Source organism: Humulus lupulus, chromosome 2 (assembly GCF_963169125.1).
Source record: "Humulus lupulus chromosome 2, drHumLupu1.1, whole genome shotgun sequence".
Lineage (NCBI taxonomy): Eukaryota > Viridiplantae > Streptophyta > Magnoliopsida > Rosales > Cannabaceae > Humulus > Humulus lupulus.
The window spans coordinates 216,891,370-216,913,418 of NC_084794.1; the positions used below are offsets into that span (position 1 = coordinate 216,891,370).

Genomic DNA, 22,049 nt, shown 5'->3' on the forward strand with positions numbered 1-22,049 from the left:
GCCATGTTTAATCGCCGGCGACCTATCTGCAACACCAGTGGCCAAATCGACTTCAACTGAACACTTCTCCTTTTGATTCTCCCTTGCCGGCTCTTGAAACTTTGACTCAGCCCTCCGAACCTGGCCTTCTTTCCTAACCCAGATTTTCCGACCACCACTTCTTGAAGAAACAGCAGATTTTCCCAGCTTTCCAATCTTGAACAATCTTAAGGAGATGAAGATACCCTCATAAGGAAGAGAGATAAGTTCAGGGATGAAACCTTCTGGCTGACCCACTACCTTCAAACGAACGTAAGACACATCTGTCAACTCTAGAGTGCTCTTTTCCACCTCCATCAAACCCCTGCATAAATCCCCAATCACTTTAAAGACATGTATATTCCATAAATTCAGAGGTAATCCATCCACGCCAATCCATTCTTGAGAGCATAAAAACTTCTTCTCGAGTAGTTGAGATTTCCATGTCCAAGAAGAGATAGAAATTGAGCACCTATTCGAGAAAAGAATCTCTCCCTTAGAGATTAAAACCTTTTGCAAATCTTCAGAGGGACACCACAGAATGGCTCTGTCATCAGCCAAGAAAGACAATTCCAGTTGTTTTCCAAACTGATTTTGAAAATTACTGAGAACCAAATCCCATGCAGCCGCACTTCCAAATTGAATCAGCATCACAGCAAATCCTTTCCTCATCGACAAAGCCTAAAAAGTATGATCCTTTAGAGTGTCCTTACGGTCAACATCACCCTTCGCTGACACCATTTCTGCCCAGGAAAGCTTAGAAATCCTAGGATCTGGAAAAACTTTCCTTCTTGACTCCTTTTCCTGTCTTCCAACCACCCCAATAAGGCACTTTTCTATCTCCTTCCAACTTGACTCCCAACCTTCATCAGGAATAATGATGCTTCTGACCATGCCATTCCTAAATGTGGACACCTTGAGGAAAACACCTCTACTGTTCTTGAAACACTCAACAAAAACAGTCATTGCAGTGTTTCTAAAAGAGCTCTTGAACCCCACCCTATCATCAATCTTCAGAGAAACTATCCGCCGAATCTCACCGATCAACCACCTTGCTCCATCCAAAGACACCAAAATCTCGTAGCCCGACAATCTCGTTCTTTCACACAATCGAATAGCCCCCCCGTCAGCCGTAAGTGAAAACACGAAAACCTTATGTGCTGTCCTGAAACTCCAATAGCGATTCTTGGAAATCTCAGGAACATGATCAAACTTACTCTCAAAACGAAAAGGAAAAAAAGAATTCTTAACCCCATGACCAGAAGGGTCATGGGGAGCTCTCCTGGCTCTCCTAACACTCATGCTCTCATGATAACAAAGTTGAACTTTACCAATAGAAGGTTGTGTTACCGTTGCCGGACGCACTGACAAAGGAGTCACAGCCCTTCAACCCAAAGGATGAGAGATTTAGGTATGTCATATGCCTGAATTTCTAGCAATTGTATAGAATGTGATCATTTTTCGTTTTTTGAAGAAAAAAATATAAAAGAAGAGCTTTCTTTTATGGAATGAGAAACAAAAAAACTCCCAAATCAATTCAGCCTTTTAATCTCATTTGTAGTGATATATGGGGACCATCTAGAATAACAAATACTACAAATACAAAATGGTTTATCATTTCACTCTATGATCAATAATCAGTTCAATGTAAATCTCCAAGTCTTGCACACAGACAATGGCACTGAATATTTCAACTCAATATTAGGTGATTACCTTCTTTCTCATGGCATCGTTCATGTGCAGGCACACCCAAACAAAATAGGGTTGCTGAACACAAAAATAGACACCTATTAGAAATTGCTAGAGCAATTATGTTCACAACCTCAATTGCAAAACACTTTTGAGGTGAAGTTGTTCTTACAGCTGTCTATCTTATCAATAAAATGCCCTCTTGTCCGACGTGGATATCAGTCCCATACTCCGTTTGGCCAACTCGATCACCACGCTTTGACTCCTCAGTCTTCAATCGCAATCGCAGCCCACAAACTTTAATCGCACAAAGCCAAGACCCCTCGCCTCCTTAAAGTTTCATCGCCCTAGCCCTGGCACGTGTTACTATGTCCAGCGCTGAAGAAGTTTCATCCCAAACCAGTGGGCCCACTCAACTTACAGCCCAACCTCAGGCCCAAAGTCAGTCCTCTAGCTCCATGTGCTCCATTTACAGTCATGACAGCAACTCTCTGCACATAACAGCCCACAAACTTGATGGTAGGAATTATCTACAATGGGCACAGTCGGTGAAATTGGTTATTTGTGGGCGTGGCAAACTTGGGTACCTCACCAATGACCTTCCTGCCCCTCCTCTGATGGACGCAACCTACAAGGTATGGCAAGTTGAGAATTCTATTGTCCTTGCATGGCTTATTAATTCCATGGATCCTAAAATTAGTCGAAGATATTTATTTTTTAAAACTATTAAGTATGGGATGCAGCTAAGAAGATGTGCTCTGACCTTAGGAATGCCTCCCTGATTTTTGAAATTTGTACCAAACTCAAAGAAATCAAGCAAGGTAATCATGCTGTTACCCAATATTTTTCAAACTTACAAGACCTTTGTGCTGGAACTCGATTTGTACCTGGATACCACACTTTTGTGTGCTAACTGCACCACACTCTAATGCCAACAATTAGAAAAAGAGCAAGTATTTGAATTTCTTACTAGGATGAACAATATTCTTGAAGAAGTTCGAGGTCGTTTGGTTAGTCATTCTCCATTTCTTAACACTGAAGAAACTTTCTCTGAGGTCCGCCGTGAAGAAGCACGTCGTCACGTCATGCTTAATTAAGAAGATTAGGCGTATGAACCCTATAAATAATGGAATACACAAAAATAAGAAAAACAATTTTCTCTTACAAATTTTTATACTAACCTCCCCTTTGAAAATGTTTGGTTGTCTCTTTTGTTCATGTTCTTAACCCAAACTGATCTAAGTTTGATCCTAGGGCCCTTAAATGTGATTTCTTGGGTTACTCTTCTACTAAAAAAGGATACAAGTGTTATCGTCCTCCTACTTGTCGTATGTATGCTCAATAGATGTTACATTCCATGAAGAACAACCCTTTTATCCCAACCTTTCACTTCAGGGAGGGACGGTGAGTGAAGTTTCTAGTTGGGATACTTGCCTTCCAAAAGCTATTCCTAAAATTTCAGAGTTTCAAAACTCTTCTGAGCAGCAACAATCTCAGCCACCTAAGACTAAGGAACTCTTAGTCTACTCTGAGCGACAAAACACCCATCAAGTAATATAGCCAACTAATGCTCCAACATCTCATGAATCTAATCCATAGACTACTCCTAATGTAAGTAATCATTCTCTTGATCCTATTTTACCTGATAATATTCCTAATGTTGAGTCTTCCAATATGGTTGAACCTGAGTCTGAGTTACCTATTGCCAAAAGAATGGGAATTCGGAGCTGTACTCAACACCCAATGTCCAAATATGTCTGTTATAGTAAACTTACTCCTCATTACGAAGTTTTCCTGTCAAAAGTTGAGCAAGTGGCAATTCCTAAGGACATCACTGAGGCACTTGCACAGAAAGAGTGGAAGCAAGCAGTGTGTGAGGAAATTAGGGCCTTAGAAGCCAACACCAAATGAACAGTTGTCAATCGGCCTAGAGGTAAACATGTGGTGGGGTGTAAATGGGTGTTTACAATTAAACATAGGTTGATGGGACAGTAAACCAGTACAAAACAAGATTAGTTGCAAAAGGGTTCACTCAGACATATGGCATGGATTACAATGAAACATTTGCTCCTGTTGCGAAGTTAAACACTATGAGAGTCCTATTATCTATTGTTGTCAACCTAGATTGGCCCTTACTACAGCTAGACATCAAAAATATATTTCTTAATGGACAATTAGAGGAAGAAGTTGATATGAAAATTCCTCTAGTATTCGAAGACATGGAATAGAGAATGTATGTCATTTGAAAAAATCTCTATATGGTCTAAAACAATCTCCAAGAGCGTGGCTTGAAAGATTTAATCAAGTGATAAAAAACATGGATACAGACAAGCTCAACCAGATCATACCCTATTTTTCAAACACTCACACGAGGGTAAGGTGACTATCCTCATTGTTTATGTTGATGACATGATAATAACAGGTGATGATTATGGAGAGCAAGATAAACTTAAAGGTGTCTTAGAGAAAATACATTTTGGATCTTCTCAAAGAAACTGGAATGCGTGGTTGTAAACCTGTAGCAACTCCCGCAAGTACAAGAAGAGAAGATGATTGACAAAGGAATGTATCAACAGTTAGTAGGAAAATTGATCTACTTGTCTCATACAAGACCAGACATTGCCTTCGCCGTCAACTTGGTTAGTCAATACATGCACAATCCTCTAGAGGAACATTTAGAACTTGTGTACAAAATCCTACGCTATCTTAAGAAAACACCTGGAACTGGATTATTGTTCAAGAAAAATGAAGAACGAGGTGTTGAAGCCTTCACAGATGCTGATTGGGTAGGATCAATTGAGGATAGAAGATCAACCACTAGCTATTGTACCAAAGTGTAGGGAAACTTAGTTACTTGGAGAAGTAAAAAACAGCCACTAGTAGCTCGAAGTAGCGTTGAAGCAAAACTTAGAGCTCTTGTTCAAGGAATATGCGAGTTAATCGGTTCTTTGGTCCCTTTCCGGTGTTGGCTTGTGTGGGTGCCGCGGCTTACCGCTTGCAACTGCCACCACACGCCTCCATTCACCCGGTTTTTCATGTTTCTGTTTACGGGCAGCTCTAGGACCACACCAGCAAGCTTCATCCCTTCCTCTGGGCCTCACCACAGATTTGGAGTGGCTCTTGGAACCCGAATCACTCCTGGCTATCCGCCCTGGAACGCACAAGACCATTCCCCAGGCTCTCATCAAACGGAAGCACTTACCGGAATATGAAGCTACTTGGGAAGACTTTGCTGTCATTCAGGAGCAATTTCCTCAATTCCACCTTGAGGACAAGGTGAAACTTCAGGCCGGCGGTATTGATAGACCTCCCTTAACATATGTCTATGCTAGGAGGCACAAGAAGTCTCACGTGGAGGGAGCTGTAGTGGATACCACTCTAATTCTGCTATGTGGGCTTTGTTTGGGTAGTACTTAGGTGCAGCTTTTATCCTAGAGGCTATGTATAAATAAGAGACTCATTTCATTTTGTAAACAGTTAGTGATTGAGTGAGATTTTATCTCTTACAAAGAGGATCCAGGCTCTCGAAATTCCTGGTTATTGCTGAAATACAAACACCAATTTCCTATTCTAATTCTTTGCCTTGTTTCTAAACTGCTTAATACTAATTCAGATAGCTCAGTTCCTATCATATATTAACCGCCGAAAAAAAAAATCGGATATAAAAGTGCAATATTTTGAAAATATTAAGTATGTTAACCGCAATTCACTCTAAATTTTACAACAAGAATAGACAACTAAAAAACAAGAACTAAACACATATCCTTCTATCTCAGTACAATCTGGTCTAAAGAAAAGTCTCTAACATCTTCTGGCGAGAAAACCAAAACATAATTCTATTTAACTAAACTCTTATTTGCTCTAATAGCACAACTAGAGTCAATCAATTCAACTCATGGGTACTCTACAAACAAAATAGGAAGGAGCTATGTATATTATTTCTTGAATTCACATATAACTGCAGAATATAATCTTGCACTTCCACATGGCTTATATGTTTGACCCGTATCTGTCCACACAGAGCTCTTGTACTGTGTAGTCATCGAAAGCCAATTAATTACTTTAGGAGCATAAACTAAGGATGCAGCCAAAATTTCGAAGGATCCACCCAAAGAGCTCCATCAATAGTATGAGATGGGTATAAAATAAATGTCAATTGCACTTTCTGCAGTATTGGACAATCAAGTTGAAATGCTCACAAATCCCAAAAAATAATTAACATTATGAATTAGTATACATTTTCATGAAACGAAAACCAAACAATTTACAAGACAGAATGGCATACATCAAACCATAGTTTATAGGTAATATATTTCTAGCCAACAGTCAAACACAGGCTGTTTACCAGAGACTAAAGTATTGCATAAGCATTTGAGACTAGAAAAGAACAATGCATCATATCAAGAGAAATATGTGTTCATAACTGTCATCAATTTCTTAAACAATATTCAGAAAATTAACATTACTTCCTCTCATTGTTTATTATAAACATGAAGTCATATTACAATATGGTCACAGTATGAACTTAAAGTATTGCATCAGAAACTGTTCAAGTACAGTATGAACTTCAAAATGTTATTTTTGAAATCTGGTCTGTGGTTTGTGTTAAAGTAAAAAGGCACACATTCATAAAATTTCCAAAAGTAACATCCCCAACCTTAAATCCTCCAAAATAAGAAGGAAAAAGAAAGGGGAGGGGAGCTTGAAGGCGTGCACTTCTATTGATAAATATGAGACTTCTTTTAATGAGTCAAAATAATACGAGTGCAGAAAAGGAAACAACACAAAAATAACCAAAACTACAACAACTCCAATCTCTTACAAGATCTGAAAACAAAACAAACTTAAAGGGCTTGGTTGGTTAGCTTTGACTTTGAGATTTGGACTTCTCAAAAAGCAATTTTTCAAGAAGCCACAAAGATTAGCTTCTTCTCAAAATTGACTTTTAAGCACATGTATATCCAATCAAGTCTTAAAATGGCTTTTAAGCTTTAAAAGCCCAAAAGTAGCTTTCAAAGGCCCAGCCAACCAAGGCCAAAATCTTTTTTATCACGGTCAAATCTATTGAAAAGTTGAATTATACGAATATTTCTAAGAAAATGAATTCAAAATAGTTATCTTAAAATGTCCAAATCTATAGCATATGAAGTTTCGTTTTCACACTCCTTCGTTGCAAGGTTTTATCTTTGTGGTAAACAATCAGGTTAGCTCGTAAATCAAAACAAATGATCTTCCAAAATTTTCAATCGCTTCCGTCATATCTTCAATATATTAGAGCATAATTCCACAGAAAAACAACAAAACCCCCTTTCTTGTGGCAGTGCCTCATATGTTATGTCCTATGTATCAGCTATAGATTTTACAAACTCAATTAACACAAGAATCACTACGGATCATTTTTCAACACAACATTATAAGCAAACATCAGTAGGTACTAACCTGTTTAAGTAAGCACATTATTTCTCGTAGCTCAGATACATTGAGCAAATTCAATATATAATTCATATCATCGTAAAGCAGTTCGTTTGTATCTTCAAATGAACAGAAATAACCTGATACTGCAATATGAAAAAAAGAAACAGATTTAAATTGGTCTCACCCTTAAAATTTTGGCATAATATGCTGACATATAAAAAAAGAATATGTTAAATCACCAGAGAGCTCTTTTATTGCCTTCATTAGATCCAATATTTCTGAATAGAATACATTTGACATTCGAAACCATGGGCCTAGGCAGCAAGAAAAACAATAGACTAAGCTAGTATTCAGAGAAAGAAATGGAGGTGCATTATTTTTAGAAAATGTATTATATAACCAGACATGCATCTGGAAAAAAATACAGAGCCAAAAAAATATATGTTCGATGTCTTTAAAAAAGAATAAACCTTTTCGTGTGTAGAGACGAACAAAAAGCCTCTGGCTGTCATCTGAAAATGAATTAAACGACTCTGCCAATTGAACAATGTACAAAATAACATAAGCATTCAGGAAAACACACCCAAGTAATGGGATGAAAATGACTTAATGACCAAAGCAACTAGTGTAATACCTAAAAACCCTTTTTCATCATCTAGGAAGAGGTGAAAATTATTTCTTAAAACTTCTTGCACGAGAACACAAAAATTTTGCTGGTATTTAGTTGTACCAGTTCGACCGAGCTTTGTGGATTCAATTACTTGCTGAACACTTCTCCATAAATATCTGAAAAGGTCAACATTATCATGCTCTAGCGTTTCACCTGATACAGCCTTGTGACAGAGAATCTGAATTGGTACAACATCAAGGGTGTTCTTTGGAACAACAGTTACTTGTCCCTGTAAGAAATTCCACAGATGACAAAGTTAATATGAATCTTATCAATAAAAAATACAAACATGGAATCACATTATGTGCACTTCATAGACTCTATAAAAACGGAAGATGAATGTCAAGATGACCTAAGTTTCCTAAGACCATCTCCAATGGATGTTGTATATTTTGTGCCAAATTTGACCCAAAATATGTGTCAATGTTATATTTGGCCAACTTTTTGCATTTATATTCCAATGCACAAGGTAAAAACTAGCTAAAAATGTCAATACAGCTATTAATGTTTATTGAAAATATACAAAACAATTAATTTTTTTATTAAAAGATAAATTAAAATTTAAAAGCTTTTTCAATTAATAAATAGTATTAATTAAAAATATGATAATTATTATGGGCCAAATTTGGCACACATTTTAGACCACCATTAGAATTCCATTTTATGAAGATGGGCTAAAAAATGGCTATACACCACTATTATAACACTCCATTGGAGATGCTCTAAGAAATTCGGTATGCTGTGTTGTATTTTCAACAAATGCAGTGGCTTATTAAATTACCATCTCACTGGTAATAACGCCAGGAAGATGTTATGGCAGATTGGGGTGGCGGCTACATGGTGAGCATGGTTTGAAAGAAACAAGAGAATTTCAAAGGAGTAGATGTTCAGAAATTGTGGGCTAGATAGGCATTGGGTGGCAATAAAGCCTTTTAATGTTAGAGAATTCAAAGAGTTTCTATTCTCTAGAGAATGGCAATACATTATTTAATTTGTTTCTTCTTTTTGTTTTCCCTATAGATTTTTGACCAACTGTTGCTTGTATTTTAGACTTTAACAATACGAGCAAAGGTTTTGATTAAAGAGAGAGAGAGAAATGTACTAAGTTTCAAGCAACTTGTGTAGTATATGCAACCCTTACTGATAAAACCGTGTCTGACATATCTTCATCAAAATTCAAACTCAACTTTTCTTCCAACAAGTTCGCTGAACTAATTTTAACCATTTTAGAATATGCAATTCTACGTTATAAAATTAGACTTATGGAAAAGACATAGAATTTGTTTTTGTTTTGAAAAAAAGAGACGGAGGTCAAAAGAGACCTCTCAATAATATTGAGAACCCTCACATTTGGCAGAGGAATATCGTGGTAACAAAGAGGGAAGAAAGAAACAATGCTTGGGAAGAGACCTGACCCAGAAAAATTACGACCACAAATACACCCACTCCCTACACAGGTCCAAAAAGAAAACTCCCTCAAAACCTTTCGATCTATACACCCACGTAGCAACCCAAAACCTGATTTTATCCCAAAGAGAGTCGACAGAACAAGAGGACTCTTCAAAGATCCTACTATTTCTCTCCAACCAAATAACCCAAAAAGTGGCCAACACAGTACTCTGCCATAAACGAGCCATCCTCCTTCGAACAATTGCGAATAGGAGGAAGGCACACACCAAGAGACTCTGAACTCATTTAACACTTTACTCCACAGAGCCCTGGAGAAAGAACACTCTAGAAATAAATGACCAACTGACTCATTCTTGTTTTTACAGCAAACACACCAATTTGGCGACAAATAATGAAAAGGTCTTCTCCTCTACAAATTTCCATGGACACTTAACTTATCCAAGAATAACAACCAACCAAACACTTTAACTTTCGAAGGAACAACACTCTTCCATAACCTCTTAACCCAAGACAACTCTGGACCTAAATGAGCATAGGTCAAACTATGAAAGGCAGTCTTGCAGTTGAAAACTCTGCTATTGTTTGGAATCCAAATCCTCTTGTCCTCCAAAATAGACGAAAGATCCACAAACTTAAGCAAATGTAACAACTCAACCAAACTAGGAACCTCTCTATCAAATAAATTCCTTCTGAATCTGAAGTCCCAACCTAGGCCACCCGAGCTGCTAACATCCTCCACAACTACCATGTCCTTGATCAAAAAATTCTCAACCTCGGACACCCTGAATAAATGAGGGAATTTCGACTTCAAGGAGCAATCACCAATCCAGACATCCTCCCAAAAACGGATCCTGTCGCCCCTTCCCAATTTAAAATAGACCAAGCGCCTATAATCCTTATACAAAGTCGTGATGTCTCTCCAAGAACCACGAGCAGACAATCTCCCCCCATAATATGTATCCCAGTATCCACCACCATCATCACCATACCTGCTTTTAACCACCCTATGCCACAAAGACATGCTTTCCAAGGGAAACCGCCACAACCACTTCATGAGAAAAGTCTTGTTCCTCAACACCAAATTTCCAATCCCCAAACCACCGTGACTACGAGATTTACAGACTTCGTGCCAGGAAATCAAGTGATCAGCTGATAGACCACCATTAACTTTTGTGTACAGCCGAAGGTATAAGGGACGTAGCAAGGGAAGGGCTGTAGAGGATAATTTAGTTGTGGGGGTTAGAAACCGTTAGAGGAGCTGAGTTAGTTTGTGGTGAGGAATACGAAAAGTTTGTATGGGGCTGGGGTATTTAGCCAAGGTTGAGAACCTTTGTGTGGGGTGTGGAGATTATTGTACTGTGGAGAGGTCTAGGCTCTCGAATTCCTAGAAGTCAATACACACATACAGAATTTTCTCATTTCTCTGTCATACTTTATTTTTTCTGGTTCTGTGATATTTCCATAGCTGCCAACTAACCAATTTTGCAGGAAAAGCCTAACAAATTGGTATCAGAGCCAGGTTAATAGGCTCTGACTTATCCGCACCTTCCTACAAAAAGTCACGCGTCAATTTCTCAATAAACCCCACCACACTCTTAGGGATACGAAAAAGTGACAAGTAATACACTGGAATTGAAGACAAAACAGATTGAATAAGAGTCAACCTACCACCTCTAGACAGAAAAGCACTCTTCCAGGAATCCAACCGTTTAGCACATTTAGAAATAATAGACTCCCAAAACCCTTTGGAGCGAGGAGAAGCCCCCAAAGGAAGGCCAAAGTACTGTATTGGCCACTGGCCCACTTCACACCCAATCTCACTAGCTTGCCGATCTACCAACTCCTTCTGCATATTAATCCCCAACAACTGACATTTTTGCAAATTGATAGATAAACCAAACACAACGCTGAAGACCTTAAGGATATCTAAAAGCACAAGCAAGGACTCCTCATCGTTAGCAAAGAAAATCGTATTATCTGCAAACTGAAGATGACTGACGTCGACTCTATCCTTTCCCACTGTAAAACCTCTAAAAGCCAAGACACTTTTAGCTATCAATCATTCTGCCCAAAACATCCGCTACCAAAGTAAACAAGAAGGGGGACAAGGAATCCCCCTAGCGAAGACCCCTCGAACCTTTGAACTTTCCCCTTGGACGCCCATTTAAAAAGACAGAAAAAGATGCAGGGGACAGACATCCACTCATCCACCTCCTCCAGACTTCACCAAACCCTTTCTTTTCCAAAACTAAATCCAAGACACCCCAATCCACACAATCATAAGCTTTAGTAAAGTCTATTTTAAACACCCAACATTTTCTGCCCTTGCTCCTGTATTCCTCTACTACCTCGTTTGCGATCAAAATTGTGTCCAAAATCTGCCTACCCTCCACAAAAGCTCCTTGAGTTTCCACAATTGTGTCTGAAAGAACTCCTCAAAGTCTATAAGCCAACACTTTTGAAATAATTTTGTAAAGACCAGACTAATAGGCCTATAGTCCCTCACCCGACAGCTGTTTAATTTCTTAGGAACAAGACAAATATAGATTTATTTGGTCCTCCCATGAATGACTCCGTCAGTGAAAAAACCTTGAAAGACTTCCAAAAGATCACTTTTCACCACATCCCAATTCTTCTGATACACTGCCATGGAAAAGCCATCTGGCCCCAGGGCCTTAGAACCATCGCACTCGAAAACCGCTTGTCTAATTTCCTCTTCCGAAAAAGGACGCTCGATAAGAGAAGCCATAACCGATGGAATTGGAGACCAAGAGATCCCATCCACCCCAATCCAAACTCTTGAAACTGCCGAATACAAAGAAGAGTAAAAGCCCACAATAGCCTTTTCAATATCGAGGTCTTTATCCATAACAGTTCCATCCTCTTCTTCAATCCTAGAGATGAAGTTTCTCGCTTTTCGAGCACTGAGAATGCTATGGAAAAGTTTGGAATTAGCATCCCCTTCCTTGGCCCATTGACACTTCACCTTGAACCAAACACTTCTCTTTTCCTCAAAAACAATTTGCTGCCATTCTTCCTTCACCTTTGAGCGTTCCATTTGTAGATGCTCATTCCACGAACTCCCCTCCTCTAATCTATCCAACTCAAACAGTCTCCTTTCTAGCAATTGTTTTTGCAGTTTCCTATTCCCAAAGACATGGTGACTCCACTCCTTAATATTATCTCGAACAAATGCAAGCTTTGACATAAACTGAAAGCCCGGCCACCCTTGCACCTTAGCCGAAGCCCACCAATTCTGAAAATTACTAGAGAAATCTTTTTGCTCCAAACAAGTATTATCAAATCTGAAAGGAGAAGGCCCCCAAGAAGGAGGGCATGAATCTAACACCACCAGACTATGATCAAATATTACTCGAACCAAAACTTCCTGACTAACGAAGGAATAAATTCCCGACCATGAGGGAGTGTGAAGGAACCCATCCAGCCTACAACAAATTGGCTTATGTCTATGGTTCGACCGCGTGAACCGACCATTGTGAAGTTTGGGGTCAACTAATTTTAACTTTAATCAAAGCGTCAAACATCTTCATACTCCTTGTATTAGACTTACTATTCAATTTCTCATCAACTCTCCTTACCACATTAAAATCTCCCCCAACACACCATTTATCACCACAAATAGCACTCAGCCCACCCGAGAACCACCAAGGGTCCTTCCCCTTGGCCTCCAAGCAAATAGAAACTGAGTAATCCCCAACTAAAGAGTCAATAACAGAGACACTCCTCGTATCCCGAGCCACCAAGGTACCTCCCGAACGACCTATCGCCTGCTGATAAATCCAAGCTTTAAACCTACACCGCCAGATACTTCCAATGAAACTCCTATCTATTGACGCATTTTTTACATCTTGTAGAATGAAATATCTGGATTAACTTTACAGATTGATTCCTTAATCGCTTTTCGTTTTCCTTTGTTGCCACAACCCCTCACATTCCAAGAAAGGATCCTCATAAATCATAACTATACCCCACACCTTTCTTCTTCCTTTTACCATAATTAACATTGAAACCCAGTTTCCGTAATTCACGGTAACTCTTCTGAGACAGACTTACAGAACCACCTTTAATTTCCTCCCCCTTAACATATAGTTCCACCGAAATACCCAAAGAGACCATGGTTTTAAGAAGTCTAGATGACTCGCTCAACATATCTTCTTCCCTTCTAAAAACATAGAATTTGTTAATAATTGCTTACTTCAAACATCCAGCTATTTTACTCCCAGCGTGAAAATTATCAAAAATATTATATCCATCAGTAGTCTTTTTATACAAAGCGTGGAAAATTAGTAGAGACATGTAAGGCAGAAATGCTCTAGATATTTTATTAATTTGTATCTTTGAATTACACCTTAAGAGCATTATTTGTACACGCAGATGAAGAGAGAAAAGGAAACAAGAAGATAAAGGGAAACTGGATAAGAAAGGGAACTAAATTAAAAAGTCAAAGATAGAATCACTCCAACGCTCCCCCTCAAACTGAGTTATATGCTAATCAGTCTTTTGAAGTCTGGCTTTTCGAGTCCCTTTGTTAGTATGTTAATGCAAATAACTCCACTGTCAATGATGAACTGGGTTGTGATAAATATTTATAGTAGCTTTGCTATCATAAAATAACTTCATACGTCTCTCGGTTGGCACCTTCAATTCTTCCAACAAGTGGTTAACCCAAATACCCTCACAAATGCCATGAGCGATTGCGTGAAACTTGGCTTCTGCACTGCTCCTAACCACAATTGATTGCTTCTTACTCTACCATGTTACCAAATTACCCCACGCATAGGTACAATACCTTGAAGTAATTCTCTATCAATCTCTTACTAACATCACATGCAATTAGCATTTCAAAAAATCTCAACATTTCTCACAACTCCTTTTTTAAAAAACAAACCTCTAATAGCTATACCCTTCAAATATCTCAAAATCTTATACACTGCCTCTAAGTGAACATCGTGAGGTGAATGTCTAAACTAGCTAACCAAACTTGCAACAAAGGCAATGTCAGGTCGAGTCTGTGATAGGATCTGAATATGGCTATTGAGCCTTCTCCATTGACATTCAATCTCAGAAAATACAAGAAAATGAAAGATAGAATGGGAAATTCAAGGATCCCTTGAGCCTCCGAATGAATTCTAAAGAATTCCCAAAGTTACAAAATGATTCCACACCCAGTACTATCCTCTCTTCTATTTATTTATGCTCAGTACCTAGAACATTCCTACCATATTCTAGAATCATCTCCATCCTCATTTTTTGCCACCTCTACCATACAGCCAGTTGTCATGGCTCATAACTCCCATATCCCATATCCTAACTTAATGAGGTAGATATATCAGTTTTCCAACCAACCGCTGGTACCTTCCTATGTAATTGAAAGTATATCAGTTTTCCAACCAACCATTGGTACCTTCCTATGTAATTGAAAGTTCTATCTTCATGTTCTCGCAACTTACTATTAGGATCAATTGGTGTATCTGCTAGACAACAACCAAGTAATCCTGTTTTAGGTAATAGGTCAAGGATATACTTTCTTTGAGACACAAAGATCTCACTCTTATTTCGAAGAATCTCCATACCCAAAATGTAACGAAGTTGCCCCAAATCCTTTATGACAAATTTCTTTGCCAACTTCTTCAATCTCTCCATCTCTTCCTCATCATTCCCGGTCAAAACTATATCAACATAAACAATAAGAGTTGTTATCTTGTTATTGAAATGTCTAAGAAAGAAAATATGATCTCCATGCCCTACTTGTAGCCTTGTTGTAATACAACTTTTGAGAACCATCCAAACCAGGCTTAAGGAGATTGTTTCAAGCCATAAATTGACTTCTTCAACTTACAAATCTTATCAACACTCTCCTTAATTGAAACCTAGGGGTAATTTCATACAAGCTTCCTTCTCCTTGTCTCTATCTAGAAAAGCATTTTTAATGTCTTGTCGCAATTTCCAAACAAGGCCTATGGCTATGGACAATAAAATCTTAATAGTGTTGAGCTTCACAACAAGAGCAAAAGTTTATTCATAATCTACCACAAATGTTTGTATACCCTCTAGCTGCCAATTGAGTTTTGTAAAGCTCAACCGTTCCATTGGAATCAAATTTCATCGTGAACACCCACTTACACCTAACAGGTACCTTAACCATTAGTTTATCGACAATCTCCCACGTACCCTTTTTCTCCAATGCAAACATTCTGTCAAGTTCAGCTTGTTTCCACCTTTTTTTTTTTTGCAAGGCATCTTAAACATCTTTTGGAATCTCAATCACAGACATGTTAGCAACAAATGTCCTAGCAATGTGAGCTAATGATCATATATGACATGATAGGTAAGACCTGCCAAATTAGAATCATAGACACAAAAATAGAGCGAAGATGGAAACAATAGCAACACTTTATTGAAGTAACAGGAATTCAAGAGCCTGTGTCTCTCCAAATACAACTCACTCAAATATTCCACACTCACTCCAGCTACTCTCTCTACTCTTTATTCTCTTACTATACACTCATGAATCCTTGTACCCGCCCATAGGCACTAGCTCATATAACAACTTTTCTAACAAACTAATTCCCTGCAATAACCTCTGCTGCTTCGGCAGCCAGTTCACTTTTCTCTTTCTTCCTAGCATAAACATAGGTCAATGGTGGCCTATCAATACCCCCTACCCAAAGACTCACCTTGTCCTCAAGGTGAAATTCAGGGAATTGCTGCAGAACTGGAAAATCTTCCCATGTGGCATCACTCTTAGCCTTATCCGCCATCCGGCCCAAGACATCAACCACCAAAGTAAACAAGGTGACAAGGAATCCCCTTGGTGGAGACCCCTAGAGCCCTTAAATTTCCACACAATCATAAGCTTTCGTAAAATCAATTTTAAACATCCACCCTTTTTTGCCTTTGCTACGATACTCCTCCACTGCCACATTAGCCACCAAAACCATGTCCAAAATTTGCCTCCCCTCCACAAAGACTCCTTGAGTCTCCACTATCGTGTCAGAAAGAACTCTTCGAAGTCTAAATGCCAGCACTTTCGAGATGATTTTGTACAGACTAGTGACCAAACTAATAGGTGTGTCGTCCCAAATACAACAACTATCGATCTTCATAGGAATAAGGCAGATATAGGTCTCATTGGCCCTCCCGTGAATAACTCCATCATTGAAGAAACAATCGAAGACTAAAAGCAACACTTCATGGCTCCAACAGAGATTAGTCCCAATAGAACCAAAAATAACACTATAAGCAGGTTTGGCAGATTTTTTACACGAAGACAACCAATGTCAAGAGTATTGTCTGAAACACTTCAGCAAAAGCATGAAGAAACTCCGAGTCCAGATCAAGAAATCTCAAGTTTTGACTCCATACTTGAAAATTCTACTGTACATGATCTAGATATTCCCATTGCCCTTCGAAAAAGAACAAGGGAATGCACTAGGCATCCTTTGTAATCAATGTCCAATTTTGTTTCCTATAAAAATTTGTCTCCTTATTTTTGTGCTTTCATTACTCAACTCACTAATGTGGAAATTTCAAAGAGTATTAGAGATGCTTTACAGGTTCCATAATGGAAAAAAGTTGTCCTAAAGGAGATGCGAGCTCTGGAAAGGAATCAAACATGGGAAGTGATGGAGTTGTCGAAGGAAAAGAAAACAGTGGGTTGCAAATGGGTCTTCACTGTAAAATTTAAGTTTGATGGATCTCTGGAAAGGTATAAAGCGAGACGTGTTGCCAAGGGATTCACTCAAACATACGAGAATGACTACTCAGAGACATTTGCTCCAGTAGCAAAACTCAATATTATTCGCGTATTGCTCTCCATTGCTGTAAACTTGGAGTGGTAACTGCAGCAGTTGGATGTTAAAAATGCCTTCTTGAATGACAATCTTGAAGAAGAAGTATACATGAATGCCCTTTCTGGTTCGAGGACAAGTTTGGATCCAAAGTCTGCAAATTACAGAAGTCTCTCTATGGGTTGAAGTAATCACCACGTACTTAGTTTGAAAGATCTACAAATTCAGTGAAGAAGCAAGGGTACACACAGGGACAAGCTGATCATACTCTTTTTTTTAGAAGGGATGCTGAAGGAAAAATGGTTATCCTCATTGTGTATGTTGAGGACATAATCCTAACTGGAGATGATGTAAAGGAAATGAACAAATTAAAGAAGTGCTTAGCGGATGAGTTTGAAATCAAAGACCTTAGGAGTCTTAAATATTTTTTGGGAATGGAAATTGCCTGGTCGAAGGAAGGAATAGCAGTTAGCCAAAGGAAGTACATTCTAGACCTACTCAAAGACACTAGAATGCGGGGGTGTAGACCTGTTGACACACCCGTTGATCCCAATGTGAAACTAGGAAATAGTGAGGACGAAGGAGTTGATTTAACTCGATATTAAAAGTTGGTTGGGAGACTTATTTATTTATCCCATACACGGCCTGACATTGCTTTTGTCGTAGGATTGGTGAGCTAGTTCTTGCATTCTCCCAAGAAGGTTCACAAGGAGGTAGTTTACAAGATCCTTCAGTATCTCAAAGGATAACCTGGAACAAGCCTTATATTAAGGAAAAGTGATAGTCGAGCTATTGATGCAGATTGGGCAAGGTTTGTAACAGATAGAAGGTCAACGTCTGGTTATTGTTCCTATGTATGGGGTCATTTGGTGACATGGCGAAGCAAGAAATAGAGTATTGTTGCTTGGAGTAGTGCTAAGTCTGAATTCAGAGCAATGGCAAACAGGCTTTATGAGGTGATTTGGCTACAACAAATTATGGAGGAACTAAAGCTACCTTTGGAGCTTCCGATGAAACTATATTGTGATAACAAGGCTGCCATCAATATCGCTAATAATCCAATCCAACATGACCGAACAAAGCATGTAGAGATTAATCGTCATTTTATCAAGGAAAAGCTCGAGGCAGGTTCCATTTGTTTTCACTTTGTGCCAATGTCTTTATAAACCGCTGAAATTTTTACAAAGAGATTGTTCAAACCGAGTTTTGAATCTTGTATTAGCAAGTTGGGATTGATCGATATATTCAATCCAACTTGAGGGGAGTGTAGAAAAATGTAAATTAATTAGGATTAATTACAAGGATATTTTCTTCCTATTTTTCATGAAACTTTCTAGGAATAGATTGTACAAATTTATCTTTCCTTGTATAGTTTGGATTCTCCTAGTTTTTTAGTCAACTATGTATTCTATAAATGTCTTGGCATATACACGGGTTATGAATGAAAAAAGAAGAATATTTTTCCTCCAAACTTTTAACATTCAATAGAAGCTAAAAGACAGCCCTTTTTTCTTTGAAATTATCTTTTCCTTGTCAATTTTTTCTCCAGCTTATCTATCTAACTGGTCTCACTATTGTATCCGTTGATATTATGCCTGTGTGAAAAGGAGTGCAGAAGTATCAACCTGCTTGATAAAACATTTACCTCAAAGCTTAGGCAATACTTCTCAATTAATGGGGACAGATATTGAGCTAACTCACGAGGAAGAAAACCAAACACCTTAGAGTCTCTAGAATTCGCAGAAATCACCTAATCCACGAAAAAGCATGTAAGGCCTCAGCATAAGAATCGAAGGAAACAAAAATTAAAAGCTAAATCCCAAATAGAAGCAAAGAAAACGGAAATGAACCTTGATAGCATTAGGATCCTTGACATTATGAGGATCTCTTTGAAGATATATGCTTGCCCCATGATTTATTTCCTTTTCATCACTAAACCTCCGACCAACAATAAAAGTTTCAAGAATAACACCAGATATGTCATCCAAAGTAGTTTGCACGTCACAACAGGTGTCCGTGTTTGGGGTCTCCAAAACAGATAATGAATGCCTGTCAGTCATGGCATCATCTGTATTGTTACCATGGTTTGGTTTCTTTGATATATCATCTATTTGATTCTGCGTTACAGACTTTAAATGTAGCAGCAAATTAGACAGGCCAACGTTATTTTCTTCAACACCCTTGGAACTATTCAATACATGATCACCATTCCTTGCAATACTCTCATCACAATTAGCAATTAATAGGTCATTTCCTATGTGTCCACTCTCGGATGAATGAATTTGAATTGTTGACGGCGCACAGAAGTTCATTTGAAGAAGCGTGCGCTGGGTCAATTTCCGTTTTTTAGTTGATTTGCTTGATAAACACATGTCTGGAAAACAAAAGTACTTACTTAAGTTAAAATATATATATAGAGAGAGGGAGAGAGAAAACAAAATGGCATTCATGAAATATATATAAATTCAGCTTGAAAAATCTAGGCCAGCAATTAATTGCCTAAAAAGATAAGTATGAAAAAGTAGGTACTACAGAGGGATATATCTCAAGATTCCAAACAATTACCATAACAAGGAGCTGCCCTGTTTCATTAAGATACTCTTTTACACAATGTGATTGATAGTTCTAATAGTTTTTTTTTACCATCTCCTCTATAAATGAACTAGAAATACATTCACAATAATTCAAAACACTGAAAAGCGAAAAGCCTAAAATAAATAAATAAACCAAGCTTACCCAGATGAGAGTTGACGATGTTGCAATCCCCTATAATTTTATTACCGCAAACAGGGCAAGTTACTTTCTCACTCTTGTCAGAAAGTTTTTCTCCACTTTCAAAACTCTCCATCTTGTTCCTAGCATCACCAAAATCCACCATTGCAGATGCTTCAGAACTCTCAATCGACGCGATTTTTCCATCTTTATCAGTACACAGATTCAAAGAGCTCTGCAACTCAAAATGCATGCACACATATTTACATATTCTTACAACAACGGTAACCATTTTTGAAAATGAAGAAAGGAAAAAGAATGGCGAATACTTGAATGGGAGTGGAGAGCAGAGATTGACGGCTTGGAAGGAAGCGCCTGCGTTTTCCCACCAATCGAATCAGGCTTTCTCTTCCTCTGAGCATGATTTTGACCTAATCGAACCAGAGGTTCAATATGTGTCCAAAATTTCAAGTCCGTTGCTTTATATTTATATTGTCCCGCCAACCACGCACCTTTATCATTTGTCAACTGCTGAAGAGTCTCGAACCTTTTATTTCTTATAAATTTAAGCACGGCAATATTCAATAGGAAATTTAACATTCTATGCATAAGAGTCTAATTAAAAAATATACTACTCATAATAATAAAGATAATGTTACTCTTTGTCACTCTACCCAAAATATATTTGTCATTTTCCTCTTATTTCTTACTTCTCTCTTCTCTCTTCCCTCTCTCTCTCCTTTCATTCTCTCTCACCTCACGACACCACCACCCACGACAACGACGCCACCACCACCCACGACAACGACGCCACCATCAACACCAGAAAAACCTTCATAACTTCAGCCACCTTGTAGAGATAAACACAATATACACAAAGAAACATACATTTTGATGATTCTTTGAGTAGAAATTTATGGGTAATTAATTGTTTCTCAAACATAATGATGCTTCTTTCACTTAAGACACTAAATACTGCATTTCAAACTCTGTGCATGATTTTTAGGTTTTTTTGCGATTTTTTTCAGATCTGAAGCTCTGAAATCTGCAGAAAATCGACATTGCTCGATAGTGGTTCGATGGTGCTCAATGCCAGCTCGATGGGGCCTTCAAAATTATGATTTTTCATGAAAATACGACTTTGATCGATGGTGGCTCGATGGTGCTCAATGCAATTATTGCAATAGACATAATTTTTCACTCGGATGTCCATTTGAGATGATTTTTTTTTATTTTTGGTATTTTTTTCAAGATCTACACAGTTGTCATGCTAATATGCACATTTAAGAAGTGTAACACTTGAAAAAAATACAAAAATGCAAACAGGCCTCATGTTTAAGATATGTTTTGGTATGTTTTCAAGTTTTAAAATTCCTAGATGTGCATATGAGTATGTAAAACGTGTAGATCTTGAAAAAATACCAAAAAAATCACCTCAAGCAGACACGCGAGTGAAAAATTATGTCTCTTGCAAGAATCGCATCGAGCCACCATCGAACCACCATCTGGCAAAGTTGTTTTTTCATGAACAATCTTGATTTTGAAGGCCCTGTCAAGATAGCATCGAGCATTATCGAGCAACCATTCACTAGGGCCTTCAAAATCAAGATTTTCATGAAAAAATGACTTTGCTCGATAGTGGTTCGATTGTGGCTCGATGATGCTCGATGGTGCTCGATTGGATTCTTGCAAGAGACATAATTTTTTACTCGGGTGTCCGTTTGGGGTGATTTTCTTTTTGATTTTGGGTATTTTTCCAAGATCTACACGTTTGACATGCTCATATACACATTTGGGAAGTTTAAAACTTGAAAACATACCAAAAGATGTCTTAAACATGAGGTATGTTTGCACTTTTGTATTTTTTTTACAAATGTTACACTTCAGAGATGTGCATATGAGCATGTCAAACATGTAGATCTTGAAAAAATATCCAAAATAAAAAAAAATCGCCCCAAACGGACACCCAAGTGAAAAATTATGTCTCTTGCAAGAATTGCATCGAGCACCATCGAACCACCATCAAGCAAAGTCATTTTTTAATGAAAAATCATGATTTTGAAAGCCCCATCGAGCACCATTGAACCACCATCGAGCAAGGTTGATTTTTTGATGATTTCAAAGTTTCAGATCTAAAAAAATCGCAAAAAAAAACCAAAAGATCATGCCCAGATCTATTCGAAATACAGTATTTAGTGTGGTGGTGGTGTTAGTGGTGCCGTGAGGTGAGAGATAGGGAACTAAGAGAGAGAGGGAAGAGAGAAGAGATAAATGAGAAGTGAAAAGTGAAAGGGAAATGGTAAGGGTGTTTTGGGTAAAGTGTC

General features: G+C 38.2%; 1 protein-coding gene across 5 annotated transcripts in view; it reads right to left on the reverse strand.

Annotated features, from left to right (window-relative positions):
* The window catches only part of LOC133818959 (fanconi-associated nuclease 1 homolog), a 62,942-nt gene extending 42,716 nt beyond the window's left edge, over positions 1–20,226 (reverse strand). For 2 of the 5 annotated variants that reach the window (XM_062252095.1, XM_062252094.1), the window contains exons 1-8: positions 20,055–20,226; positions 19,750–19,960; positions 18,864–19,387; positions 18,659–18,763; positions 7,757–8,021; positions 7,593–7,655; positions 7,362–7,436; positions 7,147–7,265 (exon numbers count right to left, since the gene is read on the reverse strand). In XM_062252095.1, coding sequence (XP_062108079.1) covers positions 7,147–7,265; positions 7,362–7,436; positions 7,593–7,655; positions 7,757–8,021; positions 18,659–18,763; positions 18,864–19,387; positions 19,750–19,960; positions 20,055–20,147 — 1,455 coding nt within the window. In that variant the 5' untranslated portion in view covers positions 20,148–20,226. The remainder of the gene's footprint in view (positions 1–7,146; positions 7,266–7,361; positions 7,437–7,592; positions 7,656–7,756; positions 8,022–18,658; positions 18,764–18,863; positions 19,388–19,749; positions 19,961–20,054) is intronic. The other 3 variants (XM_062252091.1, XM_062252092.1, XM_062252093.1) reach the window with 3 other exon arrangements.
* Positions 20,227–22,049: the final 1,823 nt, after the last annotated feature.